The following is a 23,472-nucleotide window of genomic DNA, read 5'->3' on the forward strand; positions in this document are numbered from 1 at the left end:
AGGGATCTAAAAGAGAGCGATTCATTGGGAGCAAAGAAAGTGATCTCAGGAGCAGACATCCAGTGATCAGAGTTCGATCTACTGGACAGACAGGCTCATTGATCAGAAAAAGAGATCGAGCCAGCAGATTAACTTTTCACCTGTCTTTTCCCATTCACACATAGCACTGGACAGCCACAATGAAAGGAGAATGGAGTGTCCCCTCTGTGGTAATTGGTTTTCTGAAGCAGTAATTCAGCACCATGCTTGGAATTGTGATGGATCAAGACTTGAGGAAGGTAAGCAGTTAGCTGCAGCAACAGAAAGCCCTGTCTCCTGCCCACAGACAGTGGTCAGACTGACAAAACTATAGTAGTTTGTAACTGCCTGTGCGGCAGGATTATATTCCCCAAGAGTTAAGTTTGCAAAGACAAGAACACAGGACACGTCTGTTTGACTGCTTATCTTCGGAAATGATCTTAGAATGAAATTGTAAACCAAGGCTGTCTGTCCCTTTCCTGTGGTTCTGGTCAATGTTCATGATGATGCAAGTTGATGAGCAGAGCAGCAGGGAGGATACATCCCTCTGTTGTTGCCAATGTTCCTCCCTCAACATATCAGTTCATTCATAGAGTCATAGAGCATGGAAACAGACCCTCCGGTCCAACCATTCCATGCCAGATATCCCAACCCAATCTAGTCCCACCTGCCAGCACCTGTCCCATATCCCTCCAAACCCTTCCTATTCATATACCCATCCAAATGCCTTTTAAATGTTGTAATTGTACCAGCCTCCACCACTTCCTCTGGCAGCTCATTCCATATACGTACATTTGTGGTATCTTGCTGTGTACCTTATAGTTCCTGCATTTACCTACATATAAGCACACTTGCAGTGATTGAATTGTTCGTAAAAAAGTGATATTGGACTCCAAATACTAACTTTGTTTTTCTCTCCGCAGATGGTGCCAGAGCTGCTGAGTTTTTCCAACATTTCTGTTTTTACTGTTACTAATTGAATGATGGCTGTAGCTCAATATTTAAATGACTCATTAAATGCCTCTGTTGCTTATAGTTTAAACCTTGACCAATAACTCATTGTCTTTCATTTCTGTTTGTAAGGGTTGTTGACTCAGCATGGAGCAGCTTCAGTTGCGGTGAGTGTTTTAGTCATTATCCAGATTGTTTTATTCATCGTGTTTCCGGGCTCTACATCTCTATGACTCTAACTACAATTAACATGTAGCTTTTATTTCATAGTGACTTTCATTGGTATTGGTTCTTAGACTTTTCTGAAAATATCTCCACCTGTAGATATGACCTCCCATTTACTACACACACATTCTCGTTTTAACTCTGTTTATCTCATGTTATATCTGTCTTGCGCTCTGTTTCTCTCCCTCTCTTACTCAAGCTCTTTGTCTGTCTTGCACACTCTCTCTGCCTCACTGCATGAACCTTCATAACGCACACTCTTGGAGATTGCTACTCAATCAGAAGTCTGTACAATACATCAATGAAAACCTGTTCCCCAATTACCTGTATTGTACACTCATGTACCTCATACCCACTGAATCATATCCTATTAGCCCCATAGATGTGGGGCGGCACAGTGGCTCAGTGGTTAGCACTGCTGCCGCATAATGCCATGGACCTGGGTTCGATTCCCGCCTTGGGCGACTGTCTGTGGAGTGTGCACATTCTCCCCATGTCTGCGTGGATTTCCTCCGTGTGCTCCAGTTTCCTCCCACAATCCAAAGGTCAGGTGAATTTGCCATGCTGAATTGCCCATAGTGTTAGGTGCATTAGTCAGAGGTAAATATAGGATAGGGGAATGGGTCCACATCGGAGGGTTGGTGTGGACTTGTTGAGCAAAAGCCCTGTTTCCATAATGTAGGGAATCTAATCTAATTGTGTATTGTCTATACTCCGTATACCTGTACTGGACGCGCACAAATACAAATGTTAGAACTGAGCCCAACCTGTAGGCCTCCATAATTTGTGGATGAACAAGTATATCCCAAAGGCTGCATACACAGGGATTGTATGACAAGTGAGGATGGAAAATGGTTACAGTTTCACATTCTCACCTTGGAATTTTGACTGAAGCACTTAAAATCATGAACAGATTTGGTAAAGTAAACAAGGATGCATGGGGTCCACGTGACTTGGCCACATGGATTCAGAACTGGATTGCCCATAAAAGACAGGAGGTAGTGGTGAAAGGGTGCTTTCTGGCTGGAGGTCCGTGACTAGTGCTGTGCTGCAAGGATCTGTATTGGGATGTCTGCTGTTTCTGATATATAATTGACTTGGGTGAAAGTGTAGATGGATGGGTTAGTAAGTTTGCAGATAATACAACAATTTGTGAAGTTGTGGATAGTGTCAAAGGTTGTAAAAGGATACAGAGGCATATAGATTAGTAATAGATAAAGGCAGAGAAATAGCAGATGGAATTTAGTCCAGGCTAGTGTGAGATATTGCACTTTGGGAGATCAAATAGAGCCATAGAGTCCGACAGCACGGAGACAGGCTCTTTGGCCCAAACTGGTCCATACCGACCAAAATGTCCTTCTACACTAACCCCATATCCCTGCACTTGGCCCATGTCCTTTGAAACTTTACCTATCCATGTTGTTAATGTACCTGCCTCAACCACCTCCGCTGGCAGCTTATTCCATATGCGTACCACCCTCCGTGTAAAAAAAAATTGCCCTCAGGTTCCCTTTTATTCTTTCCCCTCTAACCTTAAACTTATGCCCTCCCATCCTTGATTCCACAAAGACTGAGTGCAATCACCCTATCCATGCCTCTCATGGCCTTGTACACCTCTACAAGATTCCCCCTTCAGCCTCCTACACTCTAAAGAAAAAAGTCCTAGCTTGTCCAACCTCTCCTTATAACTCAGACCCTTGTGTCCTGGTAACATCCTTGTAAATTTCTTACGCGCGCTTTCCAGTTTAATAACATCCTTCCTATAGCAAGGTGACCAAAACTGAACACAATACTCCAAGTGCGTCTTCACTAATGTCCTCTACAACTACAACGTAACTTCCCAACTTCTATACTCAATGCCCTGACTGATGAAGGCCAGTGCACCAAAAGCCGTGTCTATGTGTGATTCCACTTGCAAAGAACCGTGCATCTGAACTCCAAGGTCCCTCTGTTCTACTACACTCCTTAAGGCCCTACCATTCACCGTGGAACTCATGCCTTGGTTTGACTTTCCAAAATGCAAGACCTCACACCTGTAGGAGAGAGAAAGCAGGAAATTATAGACCAGTTAGTCTGACCTCAGTGGTGGGAAAGATGCTGGAGTCTATTATAAAGGATGAAATTACGACACATCTGGATAGTAGTAACAGGATAGGTCAGAGTCAGCATGGATTTATGAAGGGGAAATCATGCTTGACTAATCTTCTGGAATTTTTTTGAGGATGTAACTCTGAAGATGGATGAGGGAGATCCAGTAGATGTAGTGTACCTGGACTTACAGAAAGCTTTTGATAAAGTTCCACATAGGAGGTTAGTGATCAAAATTAGGGCGCATGGTATTGGGGACAAAGTACTGACTTGGATTGAAAGTTGGTTGACTGACAGGAAACAAAGAGTAGTGATAAACGGCTCCATTTCGGAATGGCAGACAGTGACCAGTGGGGTACCGCAGGGATCAGTGCTGGGACCGCAGCTTTTTACAATATATATTAATGATGTAGAAGGTGGTATTAGTAATAACATTAGCAAATTTGCTGATGGTACTAAGCTGGGTGGCAGGGTGAAATGTGATGAGGATGTTAGGAGATTACAGGGTGACCTGGATAGGTTAGGTGAGTGGTCAGATGCAGTTTAATGTGGATAAATATATGGTTATCCACTTTGGTGGCAAGAACAGGAAGTCAGATTACTACCTAAGTGGAATCAATTTAGGTAAAGGGGCAGTACAGAGAGATCTGGGTGTTCTTGTACACCAGTCAATGAAGGCAAGCATGCAGGTACAGCAGGTAGTGAAGAAGGCCATGCTGGCCTTCATAACAAGAGGGATTGAGTATAGAAGCAAAGAGGTTCTTCTGCAGCTGTACAGGGCCCTGGTGAGACCACACCTGGAATATTGTGTGCAATTCTGGTCTCCAAATTTGAGAAAAGACATTCTGGTTATTGAGGGAGTGCAGCGTAGATTCACGAGGTCAATTCCTGGAATGGCGGGACTACCTTAGCTGAAAGACTGGAGTGACTGGGCTTGTATACCCTTGATTTTAGAAGACTGAGAGGGGATCTGATTGAGACATATAAGATTATCAAAGGATTGGACATTATGGAGGCAGGAAACATGTTTCCGCTGATGGGTGAGTGCTGAACCAGAGGAGACAGCTTAAAAATACGGGGTAGACCATTTAGGACAGAGATGAGGAGAAACTTCTTCACCCAGAGAGTAGTGACTGTATGGAAAGCTCTGCCCCAGAGGGCAGTGGAGGCCCAGTCTCTGGATTCATTTAAGAAAGAGTTGGATAGAGCTCTCAAGGAGAGTGGAATCAAGGGTTATGGAGATAAGGCAGGAACAGGATACTGATTCAGGATGATCAGCCATGATCATGTTAAATGGTGGTGCAGGCTCGAAGGGCAGAATGGCCTCCTCCTGCACCTATTGTCTATCGTCTATATTAAACTCCATTTGCCATTTAGATTAGATTAGATTACTTACAGTGTGGAAACAGGCCCTTCGGCCCAACAAGTCCACACCGACCCGCCGAAGCGCAACCCACCCATACATTTACCTCTTATCTAACACTACGGACAATTTAGCATGGCCAATTCACCTGACCCGCACATCTTTGGACTGTGGGAGGAAACCGGAGCACCCGGAGGAAACCCATGCAGACACGGGGAGAACGTGCAAACTCCACACAGTCAGTCACCTGATTCGGGAATTGAACCCGGGTCTCAGGCACTGTGAGACAGCAGTGCTAACCACCGTGCCACCGTTGGTCCACTTCCCCAGCTGATCGGGTCCTGGTGCAATCTCTGATAACCTTCCTCATTGTCCATGATACCACCTTTTTTAGAGTCATCTATAAATTTACTAATCATGCCTTGTACATTCTCAGCTATATCATTGATATCGATAACAAACAGCACTACGCCCAGCACCAACCCCTAAAGCACTCCATCGCTCACAGTCTGACCAGCATCCCTCCACTATTACCCTCTGCTTCCTACCATCAAGCCAATTGTGTATCCAGTTTGCCAGGCCCCCCAGAATCCTTATGGTCTAACCTTCCAGAGCAGCCTATCATGTGGAACCTTATCAAAGGCCTTACTGAAATCCATATAAACTACGTCTGTTGCCCTGCCCTCATCAATCTTCTTGGTCACTTCATCAAATAACCCTAACAAATTTGTGAGGCATGATCTCCCACACACAAAGCCATGCTGACTACTCCTAATCAAACCCTGTCTTTCCAAATGCACGCACGTCTTAACTCGCAGAATCTTCTCAAGTATGTTACCTACCACAGATGTTAGGCTTACTGGTCTTTAGTTCTCAGGTTTGTCTTTGCAGTATTGAATAAGGGGACAACATTCACTACCCTCCAGTCGTCCAGGACCTTACCCATGGCCAACGATGATGCAAAAATATCAGTCTGGACCCCTGCAATTTCTTCTCTAGCCTCTTGCAGTGTTCTTGGACATATTTGGTCAGGACCAGGAGATTTATCCACCTTCATACATTTTAATATTCCACCTCTACTGTGGTATGGACTGTCTTTATGATATGACCACTAACTTCCTCAAGTCTTCATGTCTTTCTCCCCTGTAAACACGAAGTTAATGAAAAGTTTACAGTTAATGGTAGGACTGTGAACAGCGCTGATTTGCAAAGGGATCTTGGGATTCAAGTCCATAGCTCCCTGAAAGCCACGCTTGCTTTTGTTGGTACGGGAATTGAGTACAAGAGTCAGGATGTCATGTTGCAGCTTTATAAGACTTTGGTTAGGTTACACATAGAGTATTGATTTCAGTTCTGGTTGCCACATTCCAGGAAAGATGTGGAGGCTTTGGAGAGGGGCTAGAATCCTGCCAGGATTAGAGGGTATGAACTATAAGGAGACGCTAGAAGAACTCAGGTTGTTTTCTCTGGAGCAGTGCAGGCTGAGGGGAGACTTGATAGAAGTTTATCAAAATATGAGATGCATAGATAGGGTTTGACGGTCGGAATCGATGTCTAATATTAGGAGGCATACATTTAAGGTGAGGGGGGTTCAAAGGAGATGTGAGGGGCAGATTTTTACACAGTGTGTGGTAGAGTCTGGAACATGCTGCCGGGGTGGTGGTGGAGGTAGATACGAAAAAGGTATTTAAGGGACTTTTAGATAAGCACATGGATATACAAGGAATGGAGAGATATGGACCAAGGGCAGGCAGAAGGGATTAGTTTAATTTGGTGTCGTGTTCAGCACAATATCATGGGCTGAAGGGCCCATTCCTGTGCTGTACTGTTCTAAGGAAAGACTCTTTTCTGTGCCATAAAGGTATCTCAGATTTAAGGCAGAGGAAATAGAGGCAACACAAGGAAACTTTTTGACACTAAGTTGTGATACAGAAAGAAAATACAGTAGTAGCTGCCAAAATGACATTCTGCAAGTGCACTTGTAGCAAAATATATACCATGTTTTGGGGAAACAGCAGGGGGGATGAGATTAATTGATTGGGTAGCCCTTGCATGATGGGTTGAATGCCATCCTGCATTTTATAAATTTGCAGTTTCAAATAGTTACATTACCCATTGGTTACACATGAGGGCACTCTTGTTTGACAGAAACCACTGATTGCAATGCAAAATACTGGAGCTCAATCAGAGCCTATCCCCGCCAAGTACACGAACTCAAACTGGGCTAGACATTCATAGGTAGTGGTCAGACACATGAAGGAGCACTGTCTGTCAGTGTTGGCACCAATTCAGTCATGGGAGGTATCATAATCGAAACACTTTTAACAAATTCACATTCTTGGTTTTATTAATTTTCACAATGAATAAAAAACAATAAATTTGACAGTGTTGCCACAAATCTGTTCTTGTATAGGTTTCTGAAAGATAAGGAGTGGGCAGGTTTTCTCTGTAGAGTATTTATACCTGTTTAATTTTTTTCCTGCTGATTCAGGGTGAGAATTATCAGCTTGCAACTTGCACCAGTCACTTTCACCAACATTTGGATGGAGTGGGTTCAGTTGTTTTTTCCAATATCACTGCAGTTCCACACTGCAGCACAGGTATGTTCAGGAGCTACCTGCAGTGTTATTGATGTTATTGTGACACACTACTCTCTGTCAGTTTGCTCCCTGGTACTGTACATTTGAATTATGGAATGATTACAGCACAGTGCATAAAAATGTACAAATAATGAGCAGGAGTAAGCCATCAGCCTCATTGTGCCAGCACTTTCATTTAACAAGATCCTGGCTTATCTGTTTGTGGTCTTAACTTCTGCTTTCTTTCCATGTAAACCTTGATTCCCTTGTTAGTCAAGAATCTATCTACCTCTGCCTTCAACAGCACCTTCCAAACCTGCAACCTCTACCTGTTAGAAGGACAAAGGCATTAGCTGCATAGGAACACCATATCTGCAACTTGCTGTCCAAACCACATACTGTACTGACTTGAAAGTATATCACCATTCGTTCAGTGTCTCTGGTTCCAAGTCCTGGAACACCCTCCCGTGTCAGTGATGTGGGTTTCCTTACATCACTGCAGCAGTTCAAGAATGTTGCTCATTCCCACCTTGTCCAGCACAATGATCGAAAGACGATAAATGCTGATCTGACCATTGAAACCCAAACCTTTAAATGAATGTATAAAATATGAAATTTCATCTGTCACTTGTCACCCATTTCACCAACCAAGTTTTAAGTTATTTGATAAATTTTTAAATTGTGCCCTAAACATTAAGATTTAGAACATGAATATATATCAGGAAGCGTATTATCCACTTGATATACATTAAATGCCCAGTTTTTCTACTTCATCTTGTTTGGAATATCTTTTGTCCTCCAGGGACCTCTAGATTTGTTTGCTCTACCTTTCCCAGTCATCACAAAAGTTCAAATTTTCAGAAGAGGTTAGAGATTCCCTTGAATTTACCTGATTTTCAGCCCCAGGTTGCTAGAAGGCAGAGGCTTCTGTATCGAACAAGCTATACAGATAGTTCTTTTATAATGTGATGGTTGTGTTCTTGAGCAACACTGCGTTTTAGAAAAATTGCACTTTAGAAACAACGTTTAAGGTGTTGGCACTGTAATCGCTTTACAGCCAACGTTTTAAATGTTCACGCTTTAGAATCAATGTCCCCAGTTCATTAATTGCATTACAGCAAATTCATGTTGACAAAATGCGCATTATAATACAATGATCTGTGCTATATAAACAGGTATAAACTATTGGCATATAACACTACTAACTGTAATCCCCTTATACCCAGACAGAGGAAAAACCATGGATTTTAGATGGAGAAAAAAACTGAAAGTTCAGTATTCCTATTTGTAACAGCTGCTCATATTTGCAAGACACAAAATGGCCCATAAGGGTTAGACAGAAGTAAACAGCCTGCTCCAGCATTAAATAAAACATAATGGTACCTTTTGAGCAGGGCTATTCCAAGATGAACAGGAAGTCCTACACAAACAGCCATTGGAGACGATTTGATAAGATGGATATCTAAGGATAGACGCAAGTTCATTAAATTACAAGTGATTGATTCCAGCCTCATTCATGAAAGGATGCTGTCCCATTAGGTGAACAACACTAATTAGAACAAGGGGTGTAAATCTCAGTCCATAAGATAATCAGCCTAACTCCGCTTGTGGCTGTGAAAACAACACCTAAAATTATTTTGTACTAATCAGTTGTTTTTTTGAAGTTATTCACAATATTAAGAAATAGGTTCTAGTTAAAGATTCTTCAGATAATCATAGATGTTTCAACATAATTATAGATACTCATGTAACCAAAATATAGTAGAAACATTCGGGGAAATCGTTCAAGTATAGATGTGAAAGTAGCTGTAAAAATTTACATATCACTAATTTTATAATAGGAATTAATACTACAAACCTTGTAGCAGTTAGTTAGAACCAACTTTCTTTTGTATTTTTTACAAATGTATATAATTGGGACAGTGGAAAATATGAGGAGTAACAGAATTTGATAGAGATAGCAAAGGATTACAAGGGGCAACAGAATTCAAGCAGTCCTTAGAGATAAGCAAATCTGGGACAGGTCCGAAGAACTTTGGAATGCAAATTAATAGGATGCATAAAAAGATCACAAGACCTGGAGATTATAATGTCTGTTAACCATCATGAAACCATGGGAACCTGGAACTGTCATAGGAATGCCCATCATTGATTAGGTGTTTCACAGGATTGAATGTATAGAACAAGGGGAAGGATACAGTGACCATGTTGTATGTGAATATTGTAGCACAAAATGTATAAACATGCTGTATTTCATTGTAAAAGCCAGAGCATCATTTATATCTCTTCCGATCTGAGCTGAAGCTTTGAGAACGAGTATGTTCTCACATCGAGGCCAGATTTGGGGAAGATCTTTGGCTCTCTCCCTGCATTAACCAGTTTTTATTTGAATAAGAACCAAGTCTGCCACATGTCTGAGTCCTCGAGTAAAGAATGAGGTCTGCAGATGCTGGAGATCACAGCTGCAAATGTGTTGCTGGTCAAAGCACAGCAGGCCAGGCAGCATCTCAGGAATAGAGAATTCGACGTTTCGAGCATAAGCCCTTCATCAGGAATAAGAGAGAGAGAGAGCCAAGCAGGCTAAGATAAAAGGTAGGGAGGAGGGACTAGGGGGAGGGGCGATGGAGGTGGGATAGGTGGAAGGAGGTCAAGGTGAGGGTGATAGGCCGGAGTGGGGTGGGGGCGGAGAGGTCAGGAAGAGGATTGCAGGTTAGGAGGGCGGTGCTGAGTTGAGGGAACCGACTGAGACAAGGTGGGGGGAGGGGAAATGAGGAAGCTGGAGAAATCTGAATTCATACCTTGTGGTTGGAGGGTTCCCAGGCGGAAGATGAGGCGCTCCTCCTCCAGCCGTCGTGTAGTTGTGTTCTGCCGGTGGAGGAGTCCAAGGACCTGCATGTCCTCGGTGGAGTGGGAGGGGGAGTTAAAGTGTTGAGCCACGGGGTGATTGGGTTGGTTGGTTCGGGCGGCCCAGAGGTGTTCTCTGAAGCGTTCCGCAAGTAAGCGGCCTGTCTCATCAATATAGAGGAGGCCACATCGGGTGCAGCGGATGCAATAGATGATGTGTGTGGAGGTACAGGTGAACTTGTGGCGGATATGGAAGGATCCCTTGGGGCCTTGGAGGGAAGTGAGTGTGGAGGTGTGGGTGCAAGTTTTACATTTCCTGCGGTTGCAGGGGAAGGTGCTGGGGGTGGAGGTTGGGTTGGTGGGGGGTGTGGACCTGACAAGGGAGTCACGAAGGGAGTGGTCCTTGCGGAACGCTGCCTGCCTCCTGAGTCTTTGAACCCAGTTGGGGAGGATATGCTGCTTCTCAGTCATCCTTTTCCAAATGCTTTCACTGGTTTGCAAGAGCCACAAACTGGCTGGTCCACTTATTTAGAAAGATCCCTGGCTTCTCAATTAAAATTCATAGTTTACAGCAACAGCTGAAAGAAAATCTGGGTTTTCAGTCGATTATTGCACAGAATGGAGAGAGAGCTGAGGGGTTTTCTGTATCTTGTTCGCCGCCCCAAGTTGTTCAGTGACCTGAGAACTAATCACATGGTTGTTGGCAAATAGAAGGCCTATGTCATTGATAACTGGACACTAGACCACAAACCAATTAGCTTCTTTTTGCCATCCAGAGCTCCATTTGTTGATATATTCTTAGATACCTTGCCTTGCAAATTTGTTCTCCAATAACCTATCACCACTTGTCGGTGGCCTGTAGACTATGCTAAGCAATGTCATTGCATCTGTTTTAGTTTCTTAGCTGAAGCAATTAGATTCTATCCTTGGCCTTTCTGGGAACATCCGCTTTCACCAGCCCTGCTCTCCTTAATCAATGCTGTTGCCTCTTCTTCTTTTCTTCTGAACACCTTGTATTTTTCTTTTTTGAGTCAGATCTCTGTTATGGCCACAGCTTCATATTTCACTTGGCAATCTGTGCTCATAACTCAACAATTTTATTAACCACATTGCATTCGCATATATGAACAGTAACCCTGACTTACTTTATAACTTCCTCCCTTGTTCTAACCTCCCCTGATAATGTACATGTTGTGGTGCTCACAATCTCCCAGTATTCTGGCATTGGCCCTGGCTGTATTTTACTGCAGCTTATCCAATGTATGAGATCTCATTTCTTTTACAGCCGGTTTGAATCAGAAGCACCTGCCCCTGCCAAAGGCCACCACTACCACCCCACCCCATCACCATCATCTTTCCAGCATTGCATAATCTACCACCCCACCCCATCACCATCATCTTTCCAGCATTGCATAATCTGCTTTATCCTCTAATGTTACAGTCATTTTCAGGTGGCACAGGGATTAATGCACAATTAACTACTTTTGAGGTCCTGCTTGCTAGTTTTCTGTAGCTGCCCAAAATCTGACGGAGGCTCTCATTTCTCTTTGTGCCAAGCTGGTCACCCTCCCTGTATGTGTGCTCTGTAGGTACTTAGTGACTTTGGTTCCAGGGAGGAACCTTACCATTATGAATTTATGACTGAGGCTGCAGAATGTCTATCTATTCCCCTAATTATCAAATCATCTATAATTATTGTTCATCTCTTTCTGCAGCTTTCTGTAAACAGAACCATCTGTAGCGCCATGCGCTTGAGTCTGGCAGCATTCCCCAAGTAAGCTATTGCTCTGATTAGTGTTCAGATAGAATACTGGTTGAAGGCATCTGCTGTTGTCCTCCTAGGCTGCCTGCTGGTCACCTGTTCACCCTCTGTGTATATAGTTACACTGCAGGATGACCACATCAATAAAACATGTTCTCCGTGAAGCTGTCCACATTGTGGATGCAGTGCAGTAACGTCAGCTTCCGCTAATGATGCTTCCTCCACATCTAATTATCTGGCATAACAGATATATCCTGGAATTTCAAAAAGGCATTCCTTTAAAAAAATCACTAGTTAGTAATCATGATTTGGAGATGCCGGTGTTGGACTGGGGTGTACAAAGTTAAAGATCACACAACACCAGGTTATAGTCCAACAGGTTTAATTGGAAGCACACTAGCTTTCAGAGCGACGCTCCTTCATCAGGGGAACCTGATCAATTTATCATCACCTGATGAAGGAGCGTTGCCCCGAAAGTTAGTGTGCTTCCAATTAAGGAGATAAAAAAACAATGACTGCAGATGCTGGAGACCAGATTCTGGATCAGTGGTGCTGGAAGAGCACAGCAGTTCAGGCAGCATCCAAGGAGCAGCGAAATTGATGTTTCGGGCAAAAGCCCTTCATCAGGAATAAAGGCAGTGAGCCTGAAGCGTGGAGAGATAAGCTAGAGGAGGGTGGGGGTGGGGAGAAAGTAGCATAGAGTACAATGGGTGAGTGGGGGAGGGGATGAAGGTGATAGGTCAGGGAGGAGAGGGTGGAGTGGATAGGTGGAAAAGGAGACAGGCAGGTAGGACAAGTCCGGACAAGTCATGGGGACAGTGCTGAGCTGGAAGTTTGGAACTAGGATGAGGTGGGGGAAGGGAAAATGAGGAAGCTGTTGAAATCTGTTGGACTATAACCTGGTGTTATGTGATTTTTAACTAGTTAGTGATGTCACTTAGTGAAGTAAACCAAATATGTTTATTTAATTTTTATCCCAGCTAAGTATTTTTACATTTGTTTAGACTAGTACCCTAACTTTGAATAAAGGAAAGAAAACAAAGTGGTGATATTCACTAGTCAATCAACTCACTATCTTCCCGTGATCTCACAGCTTCATCTTCCAAACACTTCAGTGAAGTGGTTCACCTTGCTCCTGGTCGGCTTCACCCTCCTCCCAATCGGCTTCACCCTCCTGTGCGGGGATGTGGGTGACTGGCAGTGGCAATGAGAGTGAGAGGTACACCTCTGATAATGCAGGCCATCTTCTTATTTTTGTCTGTTTAATACAGAATATTCTCAGGAGACGACAGCAGTAAAGACACAAGAGTGTCCAGTTTGTGGTCAGTCTTTCCCCACTAATGAGATAATAGAACATGCAGCATTCTGCAATGGCCCTGGCTTCAGCAAGGTCCTGGAGCAAGAGATTCCCAGCTACAGCAAGGTCCTAGAACGAGAAGGTGCCATCGACACCATGGAACTGTTTTGGAGGTATGTTCAGTTAACTTGCCTCCAAATGGCTCAGCTGTCTTCTATCTGTAGGCTACAGATTCTTTTGTCAATTGATTTTGGTGTCTCTGACACTATTATCGCTGCATTGTTAATCCTGAAACTTTGCTAATGTTTTGGGGACCCAGGTTCAAATCCCACCATGGCAGGATTGAATTCAGTATGTAAATCAGGAGTTAAGAGTCTACTGATGTCCATGAAACCATTGCTGATTGTCAGAAATCCCCATCTGGGTTCTCTCATGTTCTTCAGGGAAGGAGATCTGCCATGTTCACCTGGTCTGATTGAAATGTGACTCCAGACCCACAGCATTGTGGTTCACTCTCAACTGCCTCTGAAATAACCTAGCAAGCCACTCAGTTCAAGGGAAGCTACGGATGGATAATGATTACAAGTCAGCAATGCCTATGTCCCACAAGTGAATAAAAAAGAGATGGTCTCCAGGTGTTTGTCACTGTTTACTGGGGATCCTGCAGAGGTGTTAGTCTGCTAAGGGGCACCGAGAGTGTGTCAGTATTTGTAACAGATTCTGGGAATGTTTCAATCTTTACAGGGCCAAGAAGCTGAATTGTTGGGAGATTTCCCACTCACTAATAATGCTGATACTTGCAGCATCATCACAGGCTTTCATTCCTCAGGCTAGCCAGGCTGTAAATGAGAACACTAATCTAACTGAACTGAAGGGTTTAACGCTAAAGGCCAGACCTAGTAAGAAATGGATTGAGGAAATTGAATGTATTTGATATCGACCCTGACAGCAAGCGGGCCAAGCTGAATTTACAATACACCAAGCAGCAGTTAGATACTTGAATCAGTAGAATAGCACTGTGGCAACTGTGAACTACACATGGTTTAAAGTTAACAATTGGACCTTGCTGCTGCTTCAGACTCTTGTCAATCCTGTTACTTTCTCATTTTCAGATATGTCAATGAAAAGGAGCATGCAGTTCCCAGAGCAGTAGTTGGAGCTGAGGGAGCCAAGAGGGTTCTCAGCAGCAAAGAGGTGGAGGAAGACAATGTGCTAGATTTGGAAAAAATACTACAATATTTGAAAAAGATGGAAGACAATATATCACAGGATCCAGAATTCAAAGAGTAAGGTTACAAGATGCTAATACATTTTAAAGGTTGGAAGTTCTGACCAGATTTTGGGTTCTGACGCAGTGTAATTCAATTAGGAAACTTCTTGTCTGGCATTGGGGAAAAGTCAAGAAATTTGAAACTGCTCCAACAGATGCTACACCAGTTAGCCCAACATTCAGAGCAGTCTAGCAAAAGCTTTATTTTAAACAGTCATTGACAGCCAAATAGGGGCATTTTAAAAACCCTCAGATCATGGCAGTTAGGATCTTGGTATGTTTGGTCAGCATGAACAAGTTGAAGGGAATGGTCAGTTTCCATGCTGTATTACACTAGAGTTTTACTCTTCAATTAATTCCCAGAACATCACCTAGAGGGAGCCAGACTCAAGGGTACATCGATCCACTGAAACCAAATTGTCCTGTCCATCCAAAGAATAAAACTAGTAAAGAGTTTAGGCCCGAGAAACTAAAATGGAACCTCTTTTTGCCAAATTGTAATTTTTCCAAATGTTTATATGGGTTTGAGTGAACTTCCTCGGTAAATGTTTATATGGGTTTGAGTGAATTTCCTCGGTAAATGTTTATATGGGTTTGAGTGAACTTCCTCAGTAAATGTTTATATGGGTTTGAGTGAACTTCCTCGGTAAATGTTTATATGGGTTTGAGTGAACTTCCTCGGTAAATGTTCACCATCAAGAAGGGAATGAGAGTTGGGTTTATTGAGTGTTTGATTCATTAAATGAAATGAGATGATGTAATTTTGAGACATATGCACAAATCTAATTATAATAATGAAAGTACGCACTTTGGGGGTAAAACAAAGACCATAAAATCGCTAGGCTGGATAAATCCCAAACTAAAAAGATAGCTGCTTTCTTTCGAAAAAACAATCCAGAATTTAAGATTTGGTTCAAGGTATGGTTAGTAAATGTGCAGGTGGCATCAAAATTGGAGGTGTAGTGAAGAGAGTTATCTCATACAATGGGACCTTGATCTGATGGGCCAAAGAGTGGTCAATAGAATTTAATTTAGATAAATGTGACGTGCTACACTTTGGAAAGGCAAATCAGGGCAGAACTTATACACTTAATCGTAAGGTCCTGGAGAGTATTGCTGAACAAAGAGACCTTGTAATGCAGGTTCATAGCTCCTTGAAAATGGAATTGCAGATAGAAAGGATAGTGAAGAAAATATTTGATATTCTTGCTGTTTGAATTTATTCTTCAAACTAGACTTAGGCAAATGTCTGGTCAGTTTGCTTAGGCAGGGAAGATAAACTCAGAGCCTAACATACCTTTTATCTGATTGTGCTTTCATTTATCAGAGAAAGTAGCTTATGTGCAAGTGTGGCACGCAAATTCCCAGTATCATGTTTTTTCCAGGCATGTGTAATTCTTATCTGAAATTTCATATTGTCATGCAGTGAGTTAGCCATCTTGTGTTTGAGAGCTTGCTTTGTCCCTTTTTTAAAAGGGCATTTTACTGAAAAGTAACTTTGAACCTAATTTTTCTCCATTAATCCCTTATATTTTGATCCTCAATCCATCACACAAGGCTATTTTTTTTCCCTCTGCTCCATACATTCATGACTACCACATGAAAGGTTTCTGACTCTTTTCAAACTTCCCTATCTGGGAATAATTTGGCTCAAATTGCTCCCAGTGCAAAGTTTCTGCATCTCAAACCTTGACAATGTCTGCTTTCAAGGTATTCTGGACAGTCTTTTGGAGACACAATGAAATCAATCTCACACCCTATACATTCATTTCTTTCAGCTTTGGTCTGTACCAATGATCTCACACCCTGATCAATGAGAACAGAAGAGCTGTATGCCAGACTTAGTTTAATTTAAAACGTCAACCAAAATTTTATTTTTACATAATGAAAATAAGTCATTAATAAGCAATTAATAACTGATATGTGTTTAAATCCTGCAACTCTTGCCTCAACTCTGAGATCACCGTTCTTTAGTACAAAGCTGTATCAATAAATTTTAATTGACAATAAATGGTAGACTCTTATGAGAATTTCTTAGTTTAAGGTTTTTATAAATTCACTTTTTTTTTCTCTGTTTTCAAGCGGATTCCTTTAGCAAACTGTGACTAAGACACTGTTTCACAACTGGGCAAGTTAATGGACAGTGGAGTTTGCACATATTTAAGCACTCCAATATAAAAATGGGTCTTGCACGCAGACTGAACTAAACCTCGGATCTGGTTCAGCTTGAGATGGTTTTCTCTAGCATTAAAGAATCAAACATACAAAATTGCAGCAAGTTAGAATGGTACAGGAACTAAACACAGAGTTGATTTAAAATAAAACACACTCTGTGATGTGATTGTAATGAAGATAGCCAGCATGGAAACAGACCCCTCAGTCTAACTCATCCACGCTGACCAGGTATCGTCAGCTAATCTAGTCCCATTTGCCAGCATTTGGCCCATATCCCTTTTCAACCCTTCATATTCATATACCCATCCAGATGCCTTTTAAATGTAGTTCTGGACTCCCCTATCCTGGCATGTCTTCACCCTATCATTGCCCATCATGACTTTATAAGGTTGCTCCTCAGCCTCCAACGCTCCAGGGAAAATAGCCCCAGCCTATTCAGCCTCTCCCTACAGCTCAATCCCTCCAACCCCAGCAATATCCGAGCAGATACTGCCTGGTGTTTGTCATGTGCTGCTCTTGGTCTCCAATCCCATTCACTATAATCAAGTCCAACTACAGCATCTGGAAGTCGTGCTGTGAGGCCAGAAATCTGTGACCTTCTGGGTGCTCCTCACACATCCTTTACAAACATTTAGTCAGTTGGTCCTTTTTTTTACTTTCAGTGGACTTTCCCCAAGGTTTTTTTGTGGGCTGCAGGAAATCAAGAGAACCCACGCAGAAATTCAATCACTGTTTCAGTTCCAACTCTGTGGTTCAAACTTTGTAAATATGAAACCAGCTTTTGGTCCAGAATTTTAATCCTTCTCTCTAAATCTGCTACATGTTACCGAATAGAACAAGAAAACTTCACCAATGATCTCCAAAAGTGGAAGGTTGGTATAGGTCATGTAGAGGCCACGAGTCTCATTGTTTCTGTTTGTGTTCCAGGGTGTTTGGGCCCCTCCTGAAGAGCCCCAACCCACTTTCCCTTCTACAGTCCTTATCAAACACCATCTTCAATCAAAAAGTTGCTAAGGGAGCTGGGAAAGCTGCTCCTGTCTTTCTTCTCTTCCAGCTGGCAAAATTATGTCTGCCTGCAGTGAGTACTTATCATTCAGTCAATAACGCAGAAAGCAATCAACACTCTGACATATGGTATTCCATCTATTGGGTGTTACTATTTATTGCCTAATACGTGGGCTCTGTAGCCTGGGGAATGGACCAGTTCTGAACTGTGGTGATAATAAATTGGTACTGTAACAGGGTAGCAATTTATGTACTATACATCAGGAATGGATGGGAACTCGAGCTGGGTAATGGACAGGTCCTAAACCTGAGCATTGCAATGGGAAAATGTGATGAGACGTTAGAGAGAAAACTTTACTCTGTAGTTAAGCAGTGTTAAATGTCCCCAAAGGATGTATTATGATATCTGGAACCAATATGTATAAACAAGGAGAAGTGCATTGGGTTAGCAAGCCAAAGAAGGGCAAGAGAGTTTTTGATGAGCAGAAATTAATAGAGGTTGGAAGATGTGTGGCTGAGTCTTGGTGATGGGGAGGGTAAGCAGTCAGATACTACATTTCAAATCAAATACAACACTAAAGCATCAAGAGTCTGATTTAGCCTGACATGGTGTCCAGGTAGGTGAGTGTTCTTATTGGCAGGGGATATGGAGTTCATGATGGCAGCCAACAAAAGTGAAAGAATTGTAGGTCATCAAAGGTTGGAGGTCAATCACGCATCCTGACAACAGACCAGTGAAGATATGTTGTCAGTATGTATTTGGAAAATGGTGATACACCTCTAGATGATGTCATGAAAGAATAGCATGTATCATGCTAATCGATGCTGAGATACTGAAAGATTTGGAGGAGATATATAGATTTTTAAATGGTTATGGGGAATGGGCAGGTCAGCCATGATCATATTACTTGGCAGAATAGGCTTAAGAGGCTGAATTGCCTACTTCTGCCCCTGGTCCTTATATCCTTTCTGGAGGAAGGAAGAATAATGATTAAGCAAAGATGTTCGGACAACCTAGAGGTAACTGGGTAGAAGACTAACCTTACAGAGGAAGCTCTGGTTTTGATGGTATGCGGAAACAGTCCTCCTCAGCAAGAGAGGCTCTGGGAAATAATTCCAGGGTTGGGAAAAGAGCACAATGTCATTAATAACTCGGTTTCAGGCTGTGATCTGACTTGAGACATTTTTAGCAAAGCGCAGTAGTAGGCAACAGTGATTAATTTCTCTCTTTCTGTTTTTTAAGATTTTGAAGTCAGAAGCCTTTGCTGTTTTTAAGAAATGGGTTGAAGCATTTATTCTGGAGATTGTTGTTCCTTGGATCTCCCAAATGGGTGGCTGGGTAAGTAACTCTGTTAGGGCATTACTGGTACTCAGACATTGATTTGAATTTAAGCAAAATCCGAAGTTGTATAGACACGTGCTGCATGTTTACAGATAGGTCACCAGCTGTTACAAGTACATTGATCCTTCCCCTTTCCTGGAAGTGTTGCTCTTTGTTAGGTTATAGTTCCTGCAGTTTCATATGTACTGACTCTCGATGGGGTACAGAGCCATATGCATTGATATTCTTGAGTTATGTAAAGGTAACACAAAAAGAGATATGCATGGCGTCTATTTGTTTGAAGATGTCTGATGGGTTTATTACAGCTGAACTAATATATACAGCATGGAGTAACCTCCAAACACAGTCTATGCCTGGACTATTACAGTGCAGACATCCTGTGAGCATGCATCAAATGCTAAGTACTTAGTTCATTTGCATATGGTCACTCCAAAGATCATAACATGACATTCCCTTTTTTCCCCAAAGATAACTGTCATATGCTAATAAAAGCAGAAAACATTGGGTAGAAGCAATATTAGATAGGGAAGGTAAAATTTACAACTACAACATCTAAACGTCTATATATTGTTGTTAGTTTGAAAACTTTTTCAGATCTTGTTCTGAGTGTGGATTTCGCCCTTGGCTGTCCTTCATATGTACCTGTACATGGCTAAAGTCATGGCAAATGTTTAAAGCTTTTTTTAAAGGGATACACAGCTCCCCAATTTCCATGACTTTCAGACCCAGGTTGATAGAAAGCACCGACCAGGTTCTGTACTGAACAGAAATTATTATTAATGCCAAGTAAGTAGGCAATAGTTACATAAACCATTGGCAAGTAACATTACTGACTAAAACGCTCATCTCCTTATCAACTTTCTTTACCCAGGCACATACATGTACACACAAACATACAAATAGGGAAAAATCAATAACTGGGAAAGGTGGATAAGCTGGAGTTCAGTGTCTACTTACTGGTTCCGATGTTGAAATAATCCCCCTTTTGGCTGACGAACCCCTTGTTGTTGTTTTTTTCTGGATGCCCTCCACTGGTTTGTAAGAAATGTAGAATGGCTGATTCACTTGAAAAATGTCTGAATCATCAATTCAAAAGTCACAGCTCACAGCAAAGGCAGCTGATTTTCTTCAAGTTTGTCCTGAGTTTGCTTACTGCAGGGAAGCGAGAGTTGCTGCTGGGGCGATTAACAGCAAGCTCTGCTCTGCCTTTCTGTCTGTGTGTCTGGGTCTCGATGACTTGTTTCCATTCCCAACCTGCTGTGCTAGCTAAGAACCAATCAGCTTCACTTGTAAGTAACTCCGTGAGTCCTGGTGGTCTGCAGATTACAGGAGCTCAAAGCCACAAAACCGAGTTCACAAAAGGAATCAAATTCCTCGCTGTGAAACTGTGCAGCCACCCTGGTAAATACCTGTTTTTGAAAAACCGCTCTTTCTCAATGCAGTCCACCGTTTTTAAAGACTCAAAATTGAAATGATTTGGACCTTAACAATTTAAAAAGCATTTTGCTGCTTGTTTTCTAGTAAAGTTTTCACACTTATTCACATTATATCCGTTTACTCCATTCTGGCCTTTTCACTTAGCCTGTCCAAGTCTGCTGACATCTTCCTTGCATTTTACATTTCCACCTAGTTTTGTGCCATCAGTATATTTAGAAGTATTACACTCGGTCTTATTTATATACTATAGATTGTGAACAACTGTGGACCTAGCACTGATCCTCTAGTAAGAGCCTATCATCCTGAGATTGATCTGTTTGCTTCTAGTTTCTGCCTTCTTACTGGTTACCAATTCTCAATCTGTACTGCTACATTCTGCCAATCCAATGTGTTCTACCTTATTCATTACCCTGATGTGGAGGATCTTAGCAAAAGCCTTCTGAAAATCCAATACACCAAATATGCTACAAGTAACATTACAAAATACTCCCACAATTTGTCAAATGCAGTTTCCTTTCATAAATGCAGCTTGATTCTGCTTAATTTTAACATTTTCTAAGTGCCCCGTTATCACATCATTTATAATAGATTCTGGTATTTTCTCTACGACTGATGTCTAAGTAACTGGTCTGTACTTCTCTATTCTCCGTACCTAAATAGTTGGGTTACGTTTGCTATATTTCAATCTGCAGCAACCTATCCTGGACCTATAGGATTTTGAAAGAATTGTGCTAATGCATCCACCTCTTACAACACAATGAAATTAAGCTGATCTAGTCCAGGGAATTTATCACCTTCCAATCAGTTAACTTCTTGAGAACTCTCTCTTTAATAGTGCTCATTTCTTTCAGTTCCTCAGTTTTACAAGTCCCTTGGTTGACCAGTATTTCTGGAATTCTGCATGGATGTAGAGTTCAAATTGTGGCATTGTACAATGCTGCATGTACACACTAAGCCATCAGAATCCCTACAGTGTGGAAGCAGGCCTTTCAAGTATATACCGACCCATCTGAAGAGTATCCCACCAGATCCACCTCCTTACCCTGTCCCTATAACCCTGAATTTCCCATAGCTAACCTGCCTACCCTGGACATATGGGTAATTTAGCACAACCAATCCACCTAATCTGCACATCTGAAGAGTAACCCACCCCCCTGACTAATGCACCTAACAACTATGGACAATTTAGCATGGCCAATTCAACTGACCTGTACATCTTTGGACTGTGGGAGGAAACCGGAGCACCCAGAGGAAACCCACGCAGACACGGGGAGAACGTGCAAACTCCATACAGATAGTCACCCAAGGCTGGAATTGAACCTGGGACCTTGGTGTTGTGATGCAGCAGTGCTAACAACTGAGCCACTGTGCCACCCCAATAGCTTTATATCTTGTGTATTTTCAATATACTGTTAAAGGAGCATTATGAATATGCACTCCTTATTTTGAACGTCTGAAATAACATGCAGCAGCCAGTTTACATTTGCTAAATATATAAAGATGCCATAGTCCCAGAGGACCATAAGACGGCACTCTCATGAGAGAGATGACTGGGGTATTTTAATCTGAGGATTATTAAGCCTTGGTAAAGGGAAGAAATTGGGAAGAAGATATTCTATATTTAGCCTTGTGCTGTCCCTCACCCGGGAAGATTTGATGTGAACTCTGTGGGTGAAGCTTTTCCCTGTATCTAACCCTGTGTTATTGCAGTGCTGGGAGTCTTTGGGGACATTGTGGACAGAATTTTACTTCTAAATAACCCTGTGCTGCCCATGTGTTGAGAGTGATTGGTGCCGAAATGGGAGTAATTTATTTCATATGTTTCACTTTCCAGGGACCGGTACTGTGTGCTCTAGCCAGTCTTCTGGCGAGTGGACTAATCGTGGGTCTCAAGGTGCTGCTGATGTCGCCAACTAAATAAATAAATTAGGGCAAATGATGACCGCTGTCCATATTCAATACATCAGAAATGTGAAAATTTGATTTGGAGGGAAACCGGTTGTAAGTTGAATATAAACGTCAAGATCCTGGCACATATGACTTCGGTGGAAAATTGAGCTTTTGTTTAAAAATAGAAAATGTTCAAGTCAGGTGATCTACACTGATATGTGATACCTTTCTAAACTAAAAACCTTTTGCCTCTCCTTGGTCTGTATCCCTCTTTTCCCTCTCTATTCATTTATCTGTCAAGATGCCTCTTAAACATTGCTATTGTATCTGCCTCCACCACCTCCTCTGGCAGTGCATTTCACGCACTGACCATTCTCTGTTTTTAAACAAAAACTTGCCTCTCACAACCCATTTTAACCTTAAACCTATGTCCCCCAGTAATTGACATTTCTACTCTGGGAAACAGATTCTGACTATCTAAGCCTCTCGTCATTTTGTAACTTCTATAAGGTTGCCCTCAACCCTTGGCGTTCAAGTGAAAACAAAGCAAGTTTCTTCATAGCTAATAACCTCCAAACTAGGCAACGTCCTGATAAATCGATTCTGTACTCTGTCCAAAGTCTCTCAGTCTTCTTATGGTGTGGCAACCAGAACTGTACACAAATGTGGCCTAACTAAAGATCAATACAGCTGCAACATCACTTGCAAATTTTTATACCCTCTGTCCCATGTCATATTAATTTCAGGGAACTGTGGACCTGTATACCTAGATGCCTCTGTATGTTGGTGCTACTAAGTGTTCTGAGCTGAAAATGTGTTGCTGGTTAAAGCACAGCAGGTTAGGCAGCATCCTAGGAACAGGAAATTCGATGTTTCGGGCCAGAGCCCTTCATCAGGAATGTTTGCTATATACTCACCGATACCGCTTCCGCGACCCCCCCCCCCCCCCCCCCCCCCCCCCCCACCCCCCCCCCCCCACCCCCATCGCCACCACATTTAGATCTTCCAAATTGAATCACCTCGCATTTGCTCAGATTAAACTCCATTTGTCATTTCTTTGTCCAAGTCTCCAGCCTATCTATATCCAGCTGTATTCTCTGGCAATCCTCACTGTTCACAGCTCCCCCAATCTTTATGTCTTCTGCAAATTTATTAATCAAGCCACCTACATTCTCCTCCAAATCATTCATGGACAACAGGAGTCTCAGCACTGATCCTTGTGGAAC

The 23,472-nt window shown here is 42.3% G+C and overlaps 1 protein-coding gene across 4 annotated transcripts in view; it reads left to right on the plus strand.

The window, feature by feature from the left end:
* Positions 1-23,200, plus strand: part of LOC132831139 (uncharacterized) — a 42,688-nt gene extending 19,488 nt beyond the window's left edge. For all 4 annotated transcript variants that reach the window (XM_060849134.1, XM_060849133.1, XM_060849136.1 and 1 more), the window contains 8 exons: positions 165-278; positions 1,102-1,136; positions 7,137-7,245; positions 13,102-13,300; positions 14,240-14,413; positions 17,500-17,650; positions 18,821-18,916; positions 22,191-23,200. In XM_060849134.1, the coding sequence (XP_060705117.1) occupies positions 191-278; positions 1,102-1,136; positions 7,137-7,245; positions 13,102-13,300; positions 14,240-14,413; positions 17,500-17,650; positions 18,821-18,916; positions 22,191-22,277 (939 nt within the window). In that variant the 5' untranslated portion in view covers positions 165-190 and the 3' untranslated portion in view covers positions 22,278-23,200. The remainder of the gene's footprint in view (positions 1-164; positions 279-1,101; positions 1,137-7,136; positions 7,246-13,101; positions 13,301-14,239; positions 14,414-17,499; positions 17,651-18,820; positions 18,917-22,190) is intronic.
* The last annotated feature ends 272 nt before the right edge of the window (positions 23,201-23,472 follow it).

This window comes from Hemiscyllium ocellatum, chromosome 33, assembly GCF_020745735.1.
Source record: "Hemiscyllium ocellatum isolate sHemOce1 chromosome 33, sHemOce1.pat.X.cur, whole genome shotgun sequence".
Classification (NCBI taxonomy): domain Eukaryota; kingdom Metazoa; phylum Chordata; class Chondrichthyes; order Orectolobiformes; family Hemiscylliidae; genus Hemiscyllium; species Hemiscyllium ocellatum.